The sequence below is a fragment of the Tiliqua scincoides genome, chromosome 4 (genome assembly GCF_035046505.1).
Source record: "Tiliqua scincoides isolate rTilSci1 chromosome 4, rTilSci1.hap2, whole genome shotgun sequence".
Lineage (NCBI taxonomy): Eukaryota > Metazoa > Chordata > Lepidosauria > Squamata > Scincidae > Tiliqua > Tiliqua scincoides.
In genome coordinates this window covers 155,217,123-155,235,475 of record NC_089824.1, presented here as the reverse complement: position 1 = coordinate 155,235,475, position 18,353 = coordinate 155,217,123, and the positions used below count along the sequence as shown (strand labels likewise).

The following is an 18,353-nucleotide window of genomic DNA, read 5'->3' as shown; positions in this document are numbered from 1 at the left end:
TACTGTTCTACAATATATTCAGATTGTAGAATGTAGTTGCACAAGTATCGCATGCATGTACGTACTTTGACAGTTTGATGTAATTGGCAACTAGGAACACAGTTCGTCCCCCAAATTAATTGCATCCAGAAGTGTGTTGTGGGGGAGGAGAGAGGGTGCATTCTGTTTGTGTAGTTTGTACACAAAAGTGCATACTTGCCTAGTTTGGTTAACCAAAGAGCACACAAAATATGTGAAGATCAGCAAGGATATCTCCTCCCAGAGCATAGTGGTGGACAGAATATTAGACTCCTGAGATTTGCAACAAGGGCAGAGAATCTACTCTACACACATTGTAAGAGTCAACAACCATCTCCCCTGAAATGCAGGGAGAAAGTACTTTCATCCTTACTCTGGCTACCTTCTTTTTGCATCTCCTATACTTTGAGAAGAATCCTTGAGTTGGATGAATGAAAAGATTATCCCGTGAAAAGTTGGATAGCATTAATAATGTCCTACTTTGGCTGGGAGAGTTACTAGTTTGTGTATTTAATATTTCTGTAGCTGTTGCCTAACTTTCTCCTCCATGTTAGAATCCAGAAAATCTCTCCATTAACTTTGCCAAATTTTCCAAACAGTTCCTGTTCAATCTTCCTAAGCATTGTGGATAAGCAGGCAATTAAGTTCAGTGTTTCCACTGGAGGGCAGCAGAAGAGGCTGTTGTACTGCCTAAACATTCCAGAGGAATGTGTCCAGTTCAGACCAGACTTTGCCTGAATTAAGATTAGCCTTGATGCTGGACTCTCTTGGGAGCTGGGTTAATGTTGGCTGAAGGGATAGCATCACCATTCAGGTTATTCTGTACTGCTGTTCCTGGCATACACATATATGCTTTGCCTGTCAGTTGGCAGCGTGGGGTGCATTTTGGTTTAGCTTTTGGGGAATGTCACCTTATAGGTCTTGTGACTGCGGGTCATGTGTGTGTGACTGTGTGAGGCTTATCTTACGAAAGGTGATATAGATGGCCTTTAACCTGAAGTGCCTCTGCTGGGGGATTTGTCAATGGTGGGATCATTTTTTTAACCACTCTACACAGCTGACAAATGGCAATGATACGCCGAAGTTGCTACGAGGTGTTTGGAAACATTTGAACGAATGGGTTTAAATTCCCAAAATTGTCTAGTGGAGGAGGGAGAAGTTGCAGGGGAGCCTAAAAAGTCCATTTTCAGACTGCCTGCCCCCCCATGTGATCTTTCCAGATTTCTTGTTCGAGGGTGTTGAGCTGCAAAGGGTCTGTGTGGGGGAAAGGGGGGGCTTCAGTGCACTGCCATGTGCTGGAACTTAGAGCAAGCGCCCAGTGGGGGGGGACAGGCGGGGGGGGTTTAGGCTCTCCTTGCAGGGCCCCAGGGCTCACAGGGAGTGGGGGCCGGTGGCAGCCTGGCATCCCTCGTGACTCGGTGCTTTGTTCTCTCCCTCCCCACCGCAGAGCCCCTCGGCTGCAGCGAGCTCCTGCGCGCCCCCGGAGGAGGGAGGACCCCCGCTGCGAGGAGGCATGGAGAGTCACCGGAACGCCACCGAGGTCCAGATGAGCCAGCTGGTGCTGCCCTGCCACACCAACTACCGCGGCGAGCTCAGCATCGGGCAGCTCCTGAAGTGGATCGACACGGCCGCCTGCCTCTCTGGTAAGCCAAGCCGCTGTCTGCCCAGGGCGCAGGGAGGGACGCCTTGGCAGCCTTCGCTCTGTCGTGCCTGCGGGTGGCCTCGGCTGGGTCGCTGCCGGCTCTTAAGGTGGACCGAGCAAGTTCCCCTGGAACTGGTACAGCCCTCCCCTAGAGCTGGATCTCTCTCTGCGCCTCATTTTGCTCTTGCTTTGGCGCTGGACTCCAAGGAGCAAATTCATCAAGCCGTTGATCAAGCTCAATTATCAGTGACTCTGTTTCCCCCCTCTCCACTCCCCCTTTGGGCAGGGGTCCAAAAAGAAACTCTGTACCAGTGGCGTAACTACAGGGGGTGCAAAGCACTAAGTTTCACAGGGAGCAGCATGCAAGAAGGTGTACGCCTCCGTTTTGCTCTCACTGTCTGGAATGGCTCTGAAGGGAGGGGCTCCTTGCATGCTGGGCTGAGGCTCCTGCGAAACGTAGTGCTTTGCAGCCCCTCTAGCTATGCCACTGCTTTTTACCCCCAGATAAAATTCCTCTTGGAGGCCCTGCCTGCCATAAAATAAAAATCATTCTTAGTTCACAGAGAATAAGTAAACGGGAGTTGGAAGTGGGAAGAGAGGATTGTACAGGGCAGCTGCCATGCACTGGCTTCCTGTCTCTTACTCACGCAACTTGAGAGTAAAATCCTAGCCTAGGGATCAGCAAGCTGCAGTCTGCCCTCAAAAGAATACATCTCTTTCCTATTCTAGTTGCCAGTTCAGAAGTGGTAGAGGGGTTTGTGACACCAATGATATGATGTGAGAAATCACACTTTGGGAGGGTGTCTACACCTTCTTTCACCCCTTCACAAAGTGAATCATAAACATGTGTCGAGAAGAGATCGGGAAGGACCTACATCTCCAGAGTGTATGGGGCAGGCCAGTATGTTTAGATACTTCAAGGCAAGCTGGGGGAACAAGCAGAGGAGCTGAGCCAATTGCTAGTGACCAAAAGCAATTGGTCACTAGCAAAAACAGTTTTTGGTGCCTAGGAAAGCAAGTCTATTTTTCTTAGGATTTGGACTGCCCCTGGAACTACTGAGAGCTTCTGTATTTGCCGTTTTGAGAAGAGCTTTATTCTACTTGAACCTGCCCAGTGGGAACTTTTGTAAAATCTTAAAGTTGGGAACGGAAAAGTCTGCACAATCCATAAGAACATTTATTTCTGACCAAGACCTCCTGGTGCCTGAGGTGCAGTGCCAAATGCCATCCCCTCTGGCATTTCTAGGGAGGGTTAGGGGGACAAGGGGGGTCAGGAGGGAGAAGTTCCCTTGGACGGCATGCCTGTATGGGCACTGTTGTGCCACCATTCACTGCCCTGAGTGAAAATGAGTGGAAAAATTGGGCACTGTTCTGAACTGCTGCCCAGTTTTTTGCTTGTTTTTTTCCTGAGTGAAAGGAGTGGGAGGCACTTGGAGCTGCCACCTGATTCTTTCACTAGAAATAATTGCAGGAATGGCGTGGTTCCTCTCTAGTCCACCATTCACTTCTCCTCCCCATTTCCTCTTGTGTCCTTTTTCAGTTCGGAGAGTGATGGAAGGAGGATCAGTTGTGGCTGAACAGTACACATCTTGCTGCCCTGAAGTGGCCCATTCAGTCACCTTTGTGGGTGAGCTGGTCCTGGCTCAGATCAGAACCTTGGTCCATCTAGTCCTCTATCCTGTTTCCAATTGTAGCCTGTGAGATGCCCCCATTATAGGCAGGATATGAAAGCAACAACCTTTCTTGATTCTCCCAGCATCTTCTACTTAGTGAGAGACTTGCAGGCTTCATTTAGCTGTTGATGGTGCCCTCCTTCATGAATTTGCTTAACTTTTTAAAAGCCCTTTTAGCTAGTGACCTTCACCTCATCTGTAAGGGAAACATGCTGTGAGAAAAGACTGCTTCCTTTTTGTCCATCATGAAAACTTTCAAGGGGATTTCAACAGATGCCTCCTGCATTCTAGAATTATGAACCAGGCAGAAACATCTCTCTCCACATACCACAAAAATAATGGACCTTTCTATCATGCTCCTTCTCTCTTCCATCCCCAAACTAAACATCCTCTAATACTTTAGTCTTTCCTTGTACAGGAGGTGTTCCATTCCTGTGATGATTTTGGTTGCCCTTTCTGTACTTTTATTAGCTTTGATACTCTTTCTGAGATGATCTGACCAGGACTGTATTCATCGTGACTATTTATGTCTTTCCTTATTTTAACAATGTCAAAGGCAGCTATCAAAATATAAAAATCAAGCACAATAATGCCATGTTTTATACACAGTATTCTACATGTAGCCACACTACAAATGTATATAAAGACTTTGATACTGGCTGTTTTTATTTTCAGTCTTTTTTTTCCACTTAATGTTCCCAACATAGGCAAGCCCAATTTCTGTTGAGAAATCTACCATCTTTCCTAGTTAGTCACTGCTAATTCAGATACAACTGGTGTATATATGGAATTAGTGGTTTACCCTCAATATGCTTTGTCTGGCACTGAATTTCTTTTATTGCCCATCCATCTAATTTGGAGATACTTGACTAGAGTTTTACATTCTGTTAGGACAATGGTTTACAAACTGTGGGTCAGGAGTCACCAGTGGGTCATGACCCACTTTTTGGTGGTTCGCAAAACTGATGAGGCAAATTAGGCTACGGGTGCATCAAGAGTTGAACAAGATGCTACTTGGGGGAGGGGGTGTGTGAATTGGTCTTGTAAAGGCTTGTAAAGTAAGGGGGTCCCAATAGAGCAGCCATTTTCAACCACTGTGCTGTGGCACACTGGTGTGCCACAAATGGGCTGTAGGTGTACCGTGGGAGGTTGGGGTAGGGTCATTTATTAGTAGGGTCATTGGGGGATGTGAGCCCCCTGCCGGCAGTACAGTATACCTTGTCAATTGTCAAAAGACTGATGGTGTGCCTTGACAACTTTAGTACCTTGTCAGTGTGCCATGAGACGAAAAAGGTTGAAAATCACTGCAATAGAGTGTCATCCTAAAAAGTGGGTCCCAGTGCTAAAAGGTTTAGAAACAACGGTGTTGGGATGTTTCATAGCCTTATAATTTATGTTGCCTGCAAACACAACTTGATTCCCTCACTGCTGATCTCATTTTAGAAAGTTCTTGAAAAACTGGGCGTGTTTCCAGTACAGAACTTTAGGCACCATCACCGCCATCTTTATTTTAATTGTGAAAAAAATTCTTTAACTGGTTAGTGATTCATATGATGACCTGTCCTCTTATTTCATAAAGGCTAAGTTTACTCAAGACCCATTGATGAAGGACTTTGACAAAAGCTTCTTGGATGTCCAAGTATACAGTCTAGTCTAGTGGAGTTTCCCTTTGTGTTGTCACTCTTGGTTTCATTTGCAAAAGCTAATTTTTTAGCTTTTTAAAGAGCTTTTTTCCTTTTATATGTAACAATTCTAGCTTTAATACTCTCTAACGGTCTGCCTAGGAAAAGTTAAGGTGACAGGCCTGTAACTTTTTGACTCTGCCTAGGTAAATTTATATAAAATGTAGCTTATAAAATGTAAAATTACAATAAACAAAAATGCATCAAGGAGGAATACTCCTCTAGTAAGGAGGCTATAATGATTGCATATACTTGGGTAGAAGTTCAGCCATATTACTTTAAAATTAATTTGAGGTTTTCATATTTTCATGTGAACCCCATCTTGTGATGTGGGTGGTCATGTGAAGCCTGGTAACTTGTTAATTTGTCCATTAGCTCTAAAGCATCGTCCTTTTGTCACCCCTATAACAGCTTCTCAACTAACCTGGCTAGGGTATAGGGATCTCTGGACCATCAAAGAAAAAATAGGTCTGGAATAAATTCATCTGCCTTTCTGAAGTCTAATAGAGGAACTAATTGCCTAACATATTTTCATATCACCAATTTAGTGAGACATTGGAAGAAGTGTGAGAGGATTTTCAGTGTAATAAACAAAACTGACTATATAGATTCCGAATGAAAGATAATCTTTAACCCACTGAGCCCCTAAAACTAAAAAAAATTCTTGTTTGCTTTTGAAATCATGGTTGGGGAGACTTCAGAGGGCAGGTATATGCCTTCAGAAGAAGTTCCAGGTGTTTCCATATTCTTGAAACAAAATGGCTTGTTTTGTGTCACTAGATCATAGAGCTATTTTCTGTACTGGTGCATTTGTGCACCTACAGGACATAATATTGAAAAAGGAGACTGCAGATTACAGATTCATAAACCAATATTTGTCTCCCCTCACCTTTCCTGCATGCCAGCATTAGATCACAAAGGGGAAGGGGCTGAGTGGGAGGTAGGATATTTCAAAGACGGATCACAGATGCACACAAACCTGAACACTGCTTTCTCTGTACTGTATGTGGGAGGGTAACTGAATTTAGCACAGACACCACCACACTTTGCACTTCTGCAGCATTGGGGGGGGGGGGCTTTTCTCTCAAGACAGCACAGCACACTAACATCAGGGAAACATGACTTTTAGAAGAATTCTGAAGCAGCACTTTGGAGCCCATGCTTTGGACTGGTGAGGGATTAAAAAATCTGAGTTCTGGCAAGAGGAGGTCCAATTCTGCACAGTAAATCCCTATGCAGACACAATCAGGAGTTCAACTGTCTTTGATGGGGAGTACTTGGAAGGAGGTGTGCACAGGAGTGTATCCTGTGGCAACAGTGGTGGGGGTGCAAGCATGGGATATGATGAAATGAAGTAACAGCAGCACCCTAAATGAGGTGTTGGGAGGGGGATAAGTTTCAGTTACTGTTCAATCATAGAAACTGTCACAGTATCACCGAATGGGTCACAGCTCCCAAGGGATGCCTTTCCTCTTGCAGCTAGTAGAGTAAAATAAACTGTGAAGATGCCTTGCTGGGGTGTGGAGACTGAGGTTTCTTTACTAGCTTCAGGAAGTTCAGGCAGGGAAGTTGCTATTCCTAATCACAAGAAGAAGTGTGGGGGAAGAGGAGTTCCCAGGTAGCTCAAATAGGAGGTAAGTCCTTTGCATCACCTCTATTCAAATAGGATTTTTCTGTTACTGGGTAAATCCTTTATTCCTATAGCATACACACAGTCAGGAGCTCCCTCTGGAAAGGAGCAAATGCTAATGATATTCAGAATTAGCTGCAAATTACAGTGATTTGACAGTCACACCCTGGGAATCGGGGCAAAACACATAGCCAGGATACAGGCCACTTTTCATCACCTTGCTACTTAGCTAAAGAAAGTACTTTGTGAATTAGCTTGCAAGAACAAAGATGAGAACACTTGGCAAATTCTGGTTGTCATTTTGACCACTGATTCTACTTCTGATTCATTTACAGTGCAATACTATCTTGTGCTGGCACAGGCAGCCTAGGAGGCCTGTGCTGTATCCAGTGCAAGATGGGGGCCCAAAGTGGCTCAGCTGGAGGTAAGGGGAAACTCTTCCCCTTACCCCCAGGTAAGCCACAACAGCCCCAATGGGTCTCTTCGGACTTGCATCACCTTAGGAGGTGGCATAAGTCCAAGGAGAACGGAGCAGCTTGCAGCCACTCCCCGCTGCTCAGGAACTGGGGCTAGGATCCTGCATATCTGCTGGATCCTTGAAGCAGCTGACAAGCTGAAGCCGAGCCATTCCATCTGCTCTGAGCGTGGGAGGATGGAGGCCAGAACGTGAAGCCAGATCGGAACGAAACACCTTGAATGTAGTGGTTCTTGAAAGAAAGAACCTTCTTTCAAATTGTAAAAATCCCTATTTAATAAGGGATTTAAATAAAAACCTGCCTATGTAAACCGCCTTGAATAAAGTCTTGAATAAAGACCAAGAAAGGCGGTATATAAATACCTGTTATTATTGTTGTTGTTATTATTATTACTATTATTATTATTTCAGTTTGAGGGGTGTAATGAATGAGCCAACTGCCAGTTGCGGGGGCTCACCAAAACATTAACTTCTGATCCCCTTTTTAAATATGATGACATGGCTAGACATAAAACCTATACTTCCGAACAGGTCCATCTCTGATTTGTTAACAACAAAAATCTCAACTACATTATGGGGGGGGGGGGGAATTTAAAAAAATTGTTTTTTTCCATGGTTCTAAAATGTGCCATGCAGCCTAAACGGGTTAGTGCCTTTTCTTTATTCCCTATGATAGTAATAGCACCAGAACCAAAATAAGCTAGCAAAAAAGTCTACCTTTAAGTTCCAGCCCCACCAATTAACAGTTTCATCACTGATTAAAACTTGCTCCTACTGATTAATTATTGAAGGCTGTAGTTGATTAAACTGTCTATTAAATCAGGGAGGGTCTACAGACCTGTGTTCATAACAATCCATGATCTTAAGCATAAAGGAAAATAATTGTGTAGTATCTACTGTAATTGGGCGACTAGCTGGAAGTGAAAGGACAACTTCTGAAATAAGGACTTGTAAATTGAGAACGCCAATGCGGATAAAGAGAAAATCATTGTACTAGATATTCAGAGATGCATATTCTTTGGATGCAGAAAAATATTTGCCAAAAATAACGCCAAGGAGTCCGTGTTGTCTTTTGAAGAACCAGGCTTGCGGAGAACTGAATCTTTCACATTCCAGTGTTCTGGCAGTAGCTCTTGGTTTAGGGGTGTCCAAAGGTTTTGGCAGGAGGGCCACATCATCTCTCTGACACTTTGTTGGGGGGCCGGGAAAAAAATAATTAATTTACATTTAAAATTTGAATAAATTTCCATAAGTTTACATAAGTGAATATATTAAAGATGAACTTATATGAATGAATGAAGGTCTTGCAATAGCTCAAGGTCTGTAAAAGGCCTGGCACAAAGTAAGGCTGGCCTTTCCTTTGCTGCTGCTACTGCATCACAGATGTGAAACAACAAGCAGTGGAGGGAGCCCTCATCCCATAGCTCATGAGAGAGGTCGAACAGTCACCCTCACACTGAGAGCAGTTGCGACAGGCCAGTGTGGGCTCCAACAAATCTCCAGAGGGCCAGAGGCTCATTGTAGACTGGGGGCTCCCTGAGGGCCACATTGAGAGTCCTCGAGGGCTGCATGTGGCCCCAGGGCTGGGGTTTGGGCACCCCTGGTTTAGACAATTGGGTGACTGTCAGGGGATTTTTTCCAGCCCTGCACTTCCATAGTGTTCTTAACATAGCAGGCCAAAGCATTGGCCTTCGTAGCTTTATGTAGTTAGTGCGGTGCAGGTTTTGCAATGAAGGTTTCCAGTTTCCATTCTGTGCCTGCAACTGTAATTACTGTTAACAGAAAGATCCCTGTTTGGCACAATGATGTACATAACTAATGCAGTCTGTTTGCCTTTTCAGCTGAGAGGCATGCTGGCTGCCCCTGCGTCACAGCTTCGGTGGATGATATCTATTTTGAGCACACAATTAGGTAACTGCCTTACTTTCTTACTTAAAACCCAGTAACCTGTATAAAGTGGACTTTTTTGCCAAGCACATTAAGCAAATGCTGAAATAGAGATCTCTGCCATATTAGCCCCTTGTATCTGGGTAGTTTTACCAGTTCAACTAAGGAAGCCAGTAAAAATATTGTGGAGGACTGATGGCTTTTACCTAATTGTCAAGATAGCATTTTCGAGCTATCTTTTGGCAAAGCAGCATCACAAAGTATGGGGTGTGTGTTCTAATCAAAGATCCAGTGTAAATATTAGGATCTAGACCACATAGTCCATCTTCTATCAGCCAGAAGGCCACATGACCCTGGTGCTCCCCATAAGTGCACAGATGCAGAAGTAATTGACAGTGACATGATGTTGCAGCCAATTTAGGGTTCTGAGCTGCTGAAGTCACTCAGCAGGCTCCGTCGGCAAGGGGCGGAGGTTGTGGTGGGTGAGGCAGGGCTTTTCGATCTCTGTGCCGCTCTGTTCCTGCTTCTTCAAAGGAAAAGCTGGAATGGTGTGGCAGGACATCAGAAAAGTCACTAAAGCAAGGAGCAGGTGGTGTCTGTGGTAAGGCTTCCTTAGACCATGTGTTGGACCACCCTGATCTAGACTGTTCAGTTTCAGTCGCTCAGTTAGGTGATACAGTAAATTGTGGCTTGTTGAATAGGGAACAGTGTGGGTGTGTGTGGGGGTGGGAGATGTGTGTTTCCTTCTCCCCTGCATGCCTGGCTGAATTGAAAGCTTCCTGGTTTGTATTTGGGAACAAAATATTTTCAAAAGGCTTGGGCCCTGGTACCTCTTTGTTTAGAAATGAGCCAGGGTTCACGTACACAGCTCTGATGTAGTAATGTGTGGGTCCCTCTAGAATTGCGGTACTCAAATTGTGGGTCCAGGACTCATCAGTGGATTGTGACCCAATTTTTGGTGGTTTGCGAAGTTGTCAGGGTGGATTAGGCTATGTGCATCAAGGATTAAACAAGCTGCTACTTGGGCTGGGGGGACACTGCTGCCATTGTAGCCTTGTAATCTATAATTTGGGCATCAACCTGTAGTGTCAAACATAAGGCCTGGGGGGGGCCGGATGCAGCCCATGGAAGCTTTATATTTTATACAAGTATTCCAAAATATGTAAAAATTAAATATCCAAAATGCTTCTGGTCCCAAGCACTTCAAATAAGGGATGCACAACCTGTATATAAATGCCATTGTGGTGGAACATCCTCTGTAGAAAGATTGGACAGGTTTCTTCTCTGTCCATCTTTAGAGTAATGAACAAGAAGTCCTTCATACGGAAGGTTTTTAATTCTGATGTTTAAAATTTCACCTTTTTTTTTTTTTTGGACTGTTGACACCCGTTTTATTTTCTTGGGATGTGTGTGTAAGCTTCAAAATTATTTTAAGTGCTTTGATATTAATTTAAAAGTGAGGTATAAGAACAAAATGTACCTATTTCTATTAGTATGCAAAAATGGAAGACAGTCTTCTAATGAGTGGCCTGGGCTGGCATCCTGCTCTTGTGAAAAAGCTATTGGAATATGCGATGAACTTAGAATTTTGCCTTTTGTATTTATGGTTCGTTTGAGCACCTTGAGTCTTTCAACTGGCTGGATCCGTTAGTCATGTGCATGGCTTAGTTTTGCCTTAGACTGCTGTGCCACTAAGCTCAAACCTACTTTGTGCTGTGGGATAGGCCACTGAATGTGGTATTTCAACAAACTGTTGTATGCTCTGGAGAGGGGAGGCCCCCTGCTGTCAGAAAAGGATCCCTTGCAGAAATCTTCCTGGGGATGTTGTACTCTGGGCTCCTGGGATATTGGTTCTTGACACAGAAGCAGCAAGTACCATGTCCTCTTGCAGTGATGGAGTACAATTTTATAGAAATAACTGTGGAGCTTCCCAGTGTATGGCTCAGGCAGGTTTTCAGAAAATCCTAGTACACTGGAGGAGACAGGCTTGACACATCTCTAGAAAAACTATGTACTACTTTCTTTGGAGATGTGTTTGCATCCACAATCAAGTCTGTGGTTGCCGGTGAAAGAAAAGGGCTGTCATATGATATAATTGGTAATGACAGTGGCAATGTATACTCTGGGATCAAGATATCTGCATGGTTAGTACTTGAGCATTGCTAAAAGGGCTATTCATGCTTATGAGGGAGTTGGCTATCCCACGTTCATAGTGTAGATGGCAGCATATAGTTTCATTAAAATGGGAAACTAGAACTAGAATTCCCTTATTGTATGATAGTAACCTGCATGGTGCTGGAAGAGAAATAAAGTTTGAATTGAGATCAGAAGCATATAAACTTGCATCATCTAAGACGAGCAAAGTGTCTATTTGTAGGAATTGTTTCTGGATCAGGTCTTTGGCTCTAACAAAAATGACCAAGAGTAGTTGTCTAGTGTAGTGGCTAAGACTGAGCTGTGAATCAGGTCTTCCCTGGCTTTTAATCTCCCTTTTTCAGTGAACTTAATAGGCGACGTAAGCAAAGCCACTCCACTTGGCTACAGCTGCAGTATGATGGTGTGCACATACCTTACAGCAGGAGTTTTCAAACTGAGGTGTCAAAACGCCCTAGCCAGAGGGCCCTGGCCTCTGCCCCCTTAAGGTGCAGGGGTAGTGAGGAGGCAGTGATGTGATCCCCAGGATCTCCTCACTCGGGAGGGGGGGCTGCAGGGGCTTGGCTGTACTTACCAGAGCCTCTTGCAGGCTCCCTGGTTTGCGGGGAGCCCTGCACGACTGTCTGCAGGGCTCCCTGAAGCTGAGAAAGCGAGAGTGGAGTGATCGTGTCCTGCCTCCGCAAAACTGCAAGTGGAGCACAATCACTCCACTTTCACTTCAGCTTCGGCCTTCCCCTCGCCCTGCTGCCTCTCCCCCCTACCCCCATAAGGACTTAGAGCTGTTCAAACTCCCCTAGAGAGTTTGAAAACCGCTTCCTTACAGGGTTGTTGTAAGGGCTGCATCAAAATAATACTTGTGAAGTCAAGTGGGATCTTGTGGCTCTTAATTGGCCTATTATTCAATTGGCTTATTGTTATCAATTGGCTCTTGGGATCAAGTGGCTCTTAATTCAATTGCCTTATTAAACAAATGAATAACACTGGTCGCTGCTGCCTCAGGTTTGGAAGTCCCCATAGGCATCGATGGCAGTCATGAGAGGCCGTCTTGGCCAGGATTGTGGTGTGCACCTATAATTGTGGGAGATTTTTCTAAAATGGTGTGGTTATCTTGTCTAGTTTGATGCTCAGAATGGATGGAAGATTCAGTAGGAGTGAGCTATGAAGGGGAGTCTGGCTGGCCTGTACAGAAAATGGCATACTAGACCTCTGGTCTGTTCTGGCAAGGAAATGCTTATGATATATGGGTAACAAATGAATTAGCCAAGAAATTGACTTCAGTGTTTAAAAAAAACAAAAAACTATTCAGTTGCTATACTGGACTAGTTTAACGAAATCAAGCTTTCTTTATTAATTCAGTGACTTGTTTCTAGTACAAAATATAATACAAAATAAAGCATTTGTATGTTTATTATAATATTAACAGAAAATATTGATACCACCTACTTGTATTTTCTCTGCCTACTCTAAGCTTTTTTCTGCCCACTCTGCCTTTTCTCTAGGGCTCCCAAATACATTATTGCAACAAGCATCTAATAATACAAAAATTCCAGTTTTGTTTGCTTAGTTTAGACTTTTAGCATTTGGAGATCCAATGTAACATATTATTTGGACCAGGGGTATCAGACAGGGCTGGTGGGCCTTGGAAGCTCTTTTTCCATCCCTTGGGCTCTCCCAGCACCACCATCAGCTGCTGAGCTGTGTTGAGGTGTCACTGCTGAAAGGGCAGCCCACATGATAATTGGGCCCTTCCATATCTTGAAAATATGATCATGATTTGTATATGTGCTCTTGTAATTTCTCTTGTCAGTTGCTAAGTAAGAAAAAAGTGCCTATTTCTGGTCATGACCTGATGAATGATATCACTTTCTGCTTCTGGAAGGCCAGAAGTGATGTCATTAAGCAGAAAGTGATGTCATTAATCAGGTTGTGACCAGAAATAAGCACTCTTTTCTTGCTTCGCAACTGACAGTGTCATGAATGTTATTTGCCCACTGTATGAAACGAGTTTGACGCCCCTGATTTAGATCCTATGAAACGGTTTCATTCTAGTGATCAGATTGTCACCTCTATAAATGTCTCTTTATATTGTGATGGGTGCCTTCTTTTCACCCACATTTTGTTCCCCCCTCCTGCTTTTGTATTAGACTGCTGCATATAAAGTTTCCTTGGGAAGGGAAGAACGAAACCTGGTATGAGCCTTTGTGATAAAACTGTTTACAGCAATAGACTAGACTGGTGATCTGCTAATCCACTGATACCCTGAGATTCTAGTGTTTAATTAACCTAACTGACACAGTGTTCATAGTGTAATGACTAGTCTGCTTTCCTTTGCACAGAGAAAATTTGAATATTCAACCCTTTGAATATTCACTTTCTGTAGCTCACAAATTTTCTTTAGGTTTAGATTCTAGACAAATAACTCAGGTGTGTGTGTTCACATGGGACTGTGAAATTTTGTGAAAAATGAAGGTTTGCTTGGTCTATCTGCTGTTCTGGCTTCTAGAAAACAAGCAGTTGCCAGGTGAAGGGCTCATCTGTTGTGAGTTTTTCAGTTTTTCCTCTATGAATTAACAGATCATAGAATTATCAGAATTCTATAACAGAATTCTGAATTCTATAACAGAATTCAGATAACAGAATTAACATAGTAAACTATGAATTAACAGAGCAGAGATCTTTTTTGTGTGGTGGTTTTAAAAAAAGAGTTAGGCGGGTGCATTAGGAAGGTTTTGGGACCTGATAGTTCTTAAGAGGGTAGAATCTAACTCCAAATAAAGAATTGTCTTTATGAAAAACAAAAGAAAAAAGGGGAGCAGTTTGAAGTCATGTAAGGCACCAGAATGAAGAGTAGTTTTCAGAAGTGCTGGAATTGAAATTTCTTGGCTGCCATTTAGACTGCTAAAGGCAAAGTAAATGGGCAACTAAAAAAAACACAACGTAATGGGATCTGATCATCCAGAAAAAAATCTAGCTCTGTGCAGCTTTCTAATAATTGTGCTTCATTTAGTCATGCATTCCCTGACTGTCAAGTGATAATACAACACAGACTTGCAGCTCTATACAGAGATGTTGGCATTAGCAATACTCTGGTCATGCATGGGAAATCTAGACATGGTCACCAAATACCACCTCTGTCAAGGAAATCCTCCTCCCAACCCTGCAATTAGTGTAAATTAGACAAAAGGGGATTTTGGGCATATGTATGCTTGTTGTGATATTTGGTAGAAAGTAAAGTGTGTTGTGGATCATGGCTGTATCTATGCACACTTGCCTGAGAGTAAGCCCATTCAACCAGTAGGACTCACTTCTGAGTAGACTTTTTTGCAGATTCTCATGCAGTGTGAGGAAGGTCTTGCTTTGAATGATGCGGGGTGGAATTCTTAAGCGATTGCCTGAGATTATGAATTTTGACTCTCCTTACTAAGCACAAGTGTGTTGATGTCTGCTGCACACTTAACTCATTTACTAAGACCTGCAGTGCATGTTCTCAGTAAACAGGTGGTCTGCTTAGCCTGTCAAGAACCTGAGCTGTTTTCTCATTGCCAGTTTTCTATTCTGGTTCTCCTTTGTTCTGTCCAGTTGACAATTGACAACTCTTGCCTGGAAGGAACCAATCCAAGAGGCTCTTCAGGTCTTGAACAGTTTATTTCTGTTATTCCAAGTCATTTTGCTTCAAAGCATAGTTTGAAATGGAATAAGGGTTCTTTTCGCCCTAGTCACAAAGACCTAAGGAATCTGACAGAGAAACACATTTAATCCTTGATCTTATTTGTGTACCTTTGTACTTGCCTGGTGCCTTCATTACAAAATTAGCTTGTCTGCATATAATTCTTGACTACAACATCAGTGATTATGAAAGGAAAGAAGTATGCTAAGGAAAATGGGTTAGCAGGTGAATCTTTATTTGGCATCTATTTTCTGTGCATGCTAGAGTATGTTAAGGTTAGGAGAAAGGTAGTTCTGCTACAAGATCTGGTAGATCTCTGTCTTGAGACACATGCTTTGTAAAAGATCTGATGTACACTGTGGCAGCTAATGTCTAGCTAGTGGTATGGTGTTCTCAGTAGTATTTAATTTGTGTCCCACTTTTTGGACCTAGCACTAGATAGTTGACATCATTGGGAGTATGGAAAACAAGTCATAAAAGGAAAGGTTGAAGGAACTCAATATGTGTAGTTTGGAAATGGCTGAACGGGAACTTGATAGCGTGCTTCAGATATCCTGAAGGGCTGTGGCATGGAAAAAGGCAAAAACTTGTTCTCCGCTGCTCCAGAGATTAGGGCTGGATGTAATGGGTCTAAGCTGTAGGAGGAGATATTTCAGTTTGAATATTGGGGTGAGGGAATATCTTAATGCTAAGAGTAGTCTGGCAATGGAGCTGAATTCTGAGGGACTCTGTGAGTTCTGCACTGGAGGTATTCTGGTAGAGGCTTGGCAGGCATGTTTTTGAAGGTTTAGAGAGGATTTTCCTGCTTCAAATAGGGGTTGATGGCCTTGAAGGCACATCTCAGTCATTGTATTATCACTTTGGAAATAAAATATTTTGTACCCTAAGCAGGATTCTGATGTGGGGTCACTTTAAGCCTGGTTTTATGCCATTCACGCCCAACATCCACGTAGCAAGGGGCTGGTGTGGGTGGCTTCATTTTTTGCGAGTCTTTTAGTTGTCCTGTGGTATGTTTGAATAGTTGCAGTATGAAATTTGGTTTTTGTGCTGGGCCAACCTGGTGGCGGCTTATGGAAAGTCTATCAGCATGTGACGAAGTGAAATATTCAGTTACATCTTAATCCTCTTGTGTGGTCCCTTCTTATTGATAGTTTCCCCTCAATTGGGGTTCTGAGCTATATTTGTATTAAGAGCTTGCATTAAAGCTGAGCATCTCTGAACCAGGCAGATACCTTTCTCAGCGACTACATGTGGTGTCTAGCCATCCCCTTTCTTTTTATTGAGTGGTGGCTAGGATTAAATGTGTATTTAACCAAGGGTGAAATCTTATCTCTGTGTCCTTTCTGATGAACCAGAAAACTACATAAGGTCTGGGTCTGCTAAGACTCCCATTTGAGACCTGAAGGGGAAAAATCATTTTCATCGCATAAATCTTGTCTGGGTCTACCAAAAGTTACCTTCTAAACCTTCCATGAACTGTCCAAGTGACCTGGTTTGGAGGCCTCAGGAATTTCACTATATGACTTTCAGATTGCCAGTAGAAATCAATTGAGCAGCAAGCTGTACAGAATGAACCCCAAGTTGAATCCTTTACATCAGGGGTGTCAAACATAAGGCCCATGGGCCAAATGCGGCCCCCAGAAAAATTTATCTGGTCCCCCATTATAATTGGGTTCTCCCAGCGTAATTGGGTGCTCTCATATCTTGACATTCTGAACAAGAGTTGCACATTTTCTCTTCTGTCATGTGCAGCTAATGAGTTTCTCTGTGAGAACAGTGCTTATTTCTGGCCATCAGCTGCATAATGGCATTGCTTCCTGCTTAACGATGTCACTTCTGGCCCTCAGCAGGCACCAGGAATATTATTTGGCCCACTACTTAAAATGAGTTTGACACCCCTACTTTACACAGTACTGTAGAGGAGTACCTGCTAGTCAAGTAGAACTATATGGGAGCCATAGGATATTTTCCACCAGTCACACTTTAATATGTTTATCTCTTTTTCCCCCCTATATCCCTAGTGTTGGGCAGGTTGTCAACATCAAAGCAAAAGTGAACCGAGCATTTAACTCCAGCATGGAGGTTTGTATGCTTCAGCATATCATCTAAGGGGAGTTTGGGATGTATTTTGTATTTGTGTTTAAGTGGCTATTGGAGGGAACGTGCTTTGCACAAATACTGTCACTCTCCTAAGTACTGTACTAGATGCATTCAATTTCTGCTCTTTTTTTGGCATGTAGACAACATAGTTATGCTTAGTTTTTGGCAAGAAGTGAGGTGAAAGTTTAAGGAAGAAGGAAGAAGAAAGGGGCTAGGTGTAGTTTGGCAGAAGCAGTATATAACCCAGAAACCTTGCCCCATCAACAAAGCCTTTTCAACAAAGCCGGTGCTTAAGGGGAGAGGAATTACTGTACATTCCTGTTTCAGGTTACTTCACATTTTCTTACAGTTCCATCCTTTGTGGCATTTTAAGGCCCCTCACTTTGGTGCAAGGGGGAACTTACTGTAGAGGACAGGGTGGTAATTTGTCTTGCTTGCCTAGTATTCTGCTTATTCAAAATGTATTCCATGTTTTCTAGCAAAAAAAAAAAAAGACCTTTGGCTGGCATGAGCCATAAAATCATAATCACGAGATCACTAATGTAACATGGAAGATAAAAACAGTTTAAACAGCCAATAAAAGAATCAAGATAATTCAAAGCAAAGCATGAATTCCCCCATACCCTAACCTAAAATAAATGTGAAAACTGAACTAACCATAATTTCCTAGAAGTGGTGTCACTTTTACCTCCCTGCAGATGCCAAGCAAATGATAAAGTTGCATGTCCCTTCAAGCAACATCAGCTATGTGTATCTTCTAAACATATCAGCTGCCAGCTCTTCCTTTTGCTTCCATTGCAGTTTTTGCCAGAGCAAATAGGGAAGCGTAGGAATTTCAGTGATGTAGGAGGTTCTAGGTTCAATCCTTGACATCTCTGCTATGGCAGGGAAAAATTCCTCTTTGAAACCTTGGAGCCCTGCTGCCAGTCTGCTGGCATCACTGCACTAGAAGATGGAGCAATACTCATACTTCTGGTCAGGCAGCTTCCTGTGGTCCTAAGATAGAACTCTCTCTCATGAGACATCTGCACAGAAGCCCAAGACTACATTGTATCAGGCACAGAACATGTCTGGCCCTGCTGATTTCCATTCCTTCTGTTTGTACCCTGGCTTCCTTGAGGGGGATGGGAACTGTTTGATCCCAGGGATGTCTGGTTTTCATTTAGCTACCCTGGAGAACAAACTTTTGTGATTTCATTTTCTTAGGAGAGCAGCAGTACATGGGAATAACCACACAGCCTGTTCTCCTTTAAATATTCAGAGGTATGAATTGCCAGATTAGAGCAACATGGAAAGTGACTGTATAAATGAAACTCCTTCAGGTGCCTCAAATCTGATTCTTCCAGATGTCCCTTTTATTTTATTTGTTTTTTTTGCATGGAGATGCTTCTGGTGTGTTTGCCTTTTTATTCTGTATCTCTCCCC

At 43.2% G+C, this 18,353-nt stretch overlaps 1 protein-coding gene across 5 annotated transcripts in view; it reads left to right on the top strand.

The window, feature by feature from the left end:
- The window catches only part of ACOT11 (acyl-CoA thioesterase 11), a 71,680-nt gene that overhangs the window by 25,109 nt on the left and 28,218 nt on the right, over positions 1-18,353 (top strand). For 3 of the 5 annotated variants that reach the window (XM_066623991.1, XM_066623990.1, XM_066623992.1), the window contains exons 2-5: positions 1,466-1,661; positions 8,962-9,031; positions 13,306-13,350; positions 16,850-16,910. In XM_066623991.1, the coding sequence (XP_066480088.1) occupies positions 1,532-1,661; positions 8,962-9,031; positions 13,306-13,350; positions 16,850-16,910 (306 nt within the window). In that variant the 5' untranslated portion in view covers positions 1,466-1,531. Of the gene's footprint in view, positions 1-773; positions 833-1,465; positions 1,662-8,961; positions 9,032-13,305; positions 13,351-16,849; positions 16,911-18,353 lie in introns of those variants that run through there. The other 2 variants (XM_066623993.1, XM_066623994.1) reach the window with 2 other exon arrangements.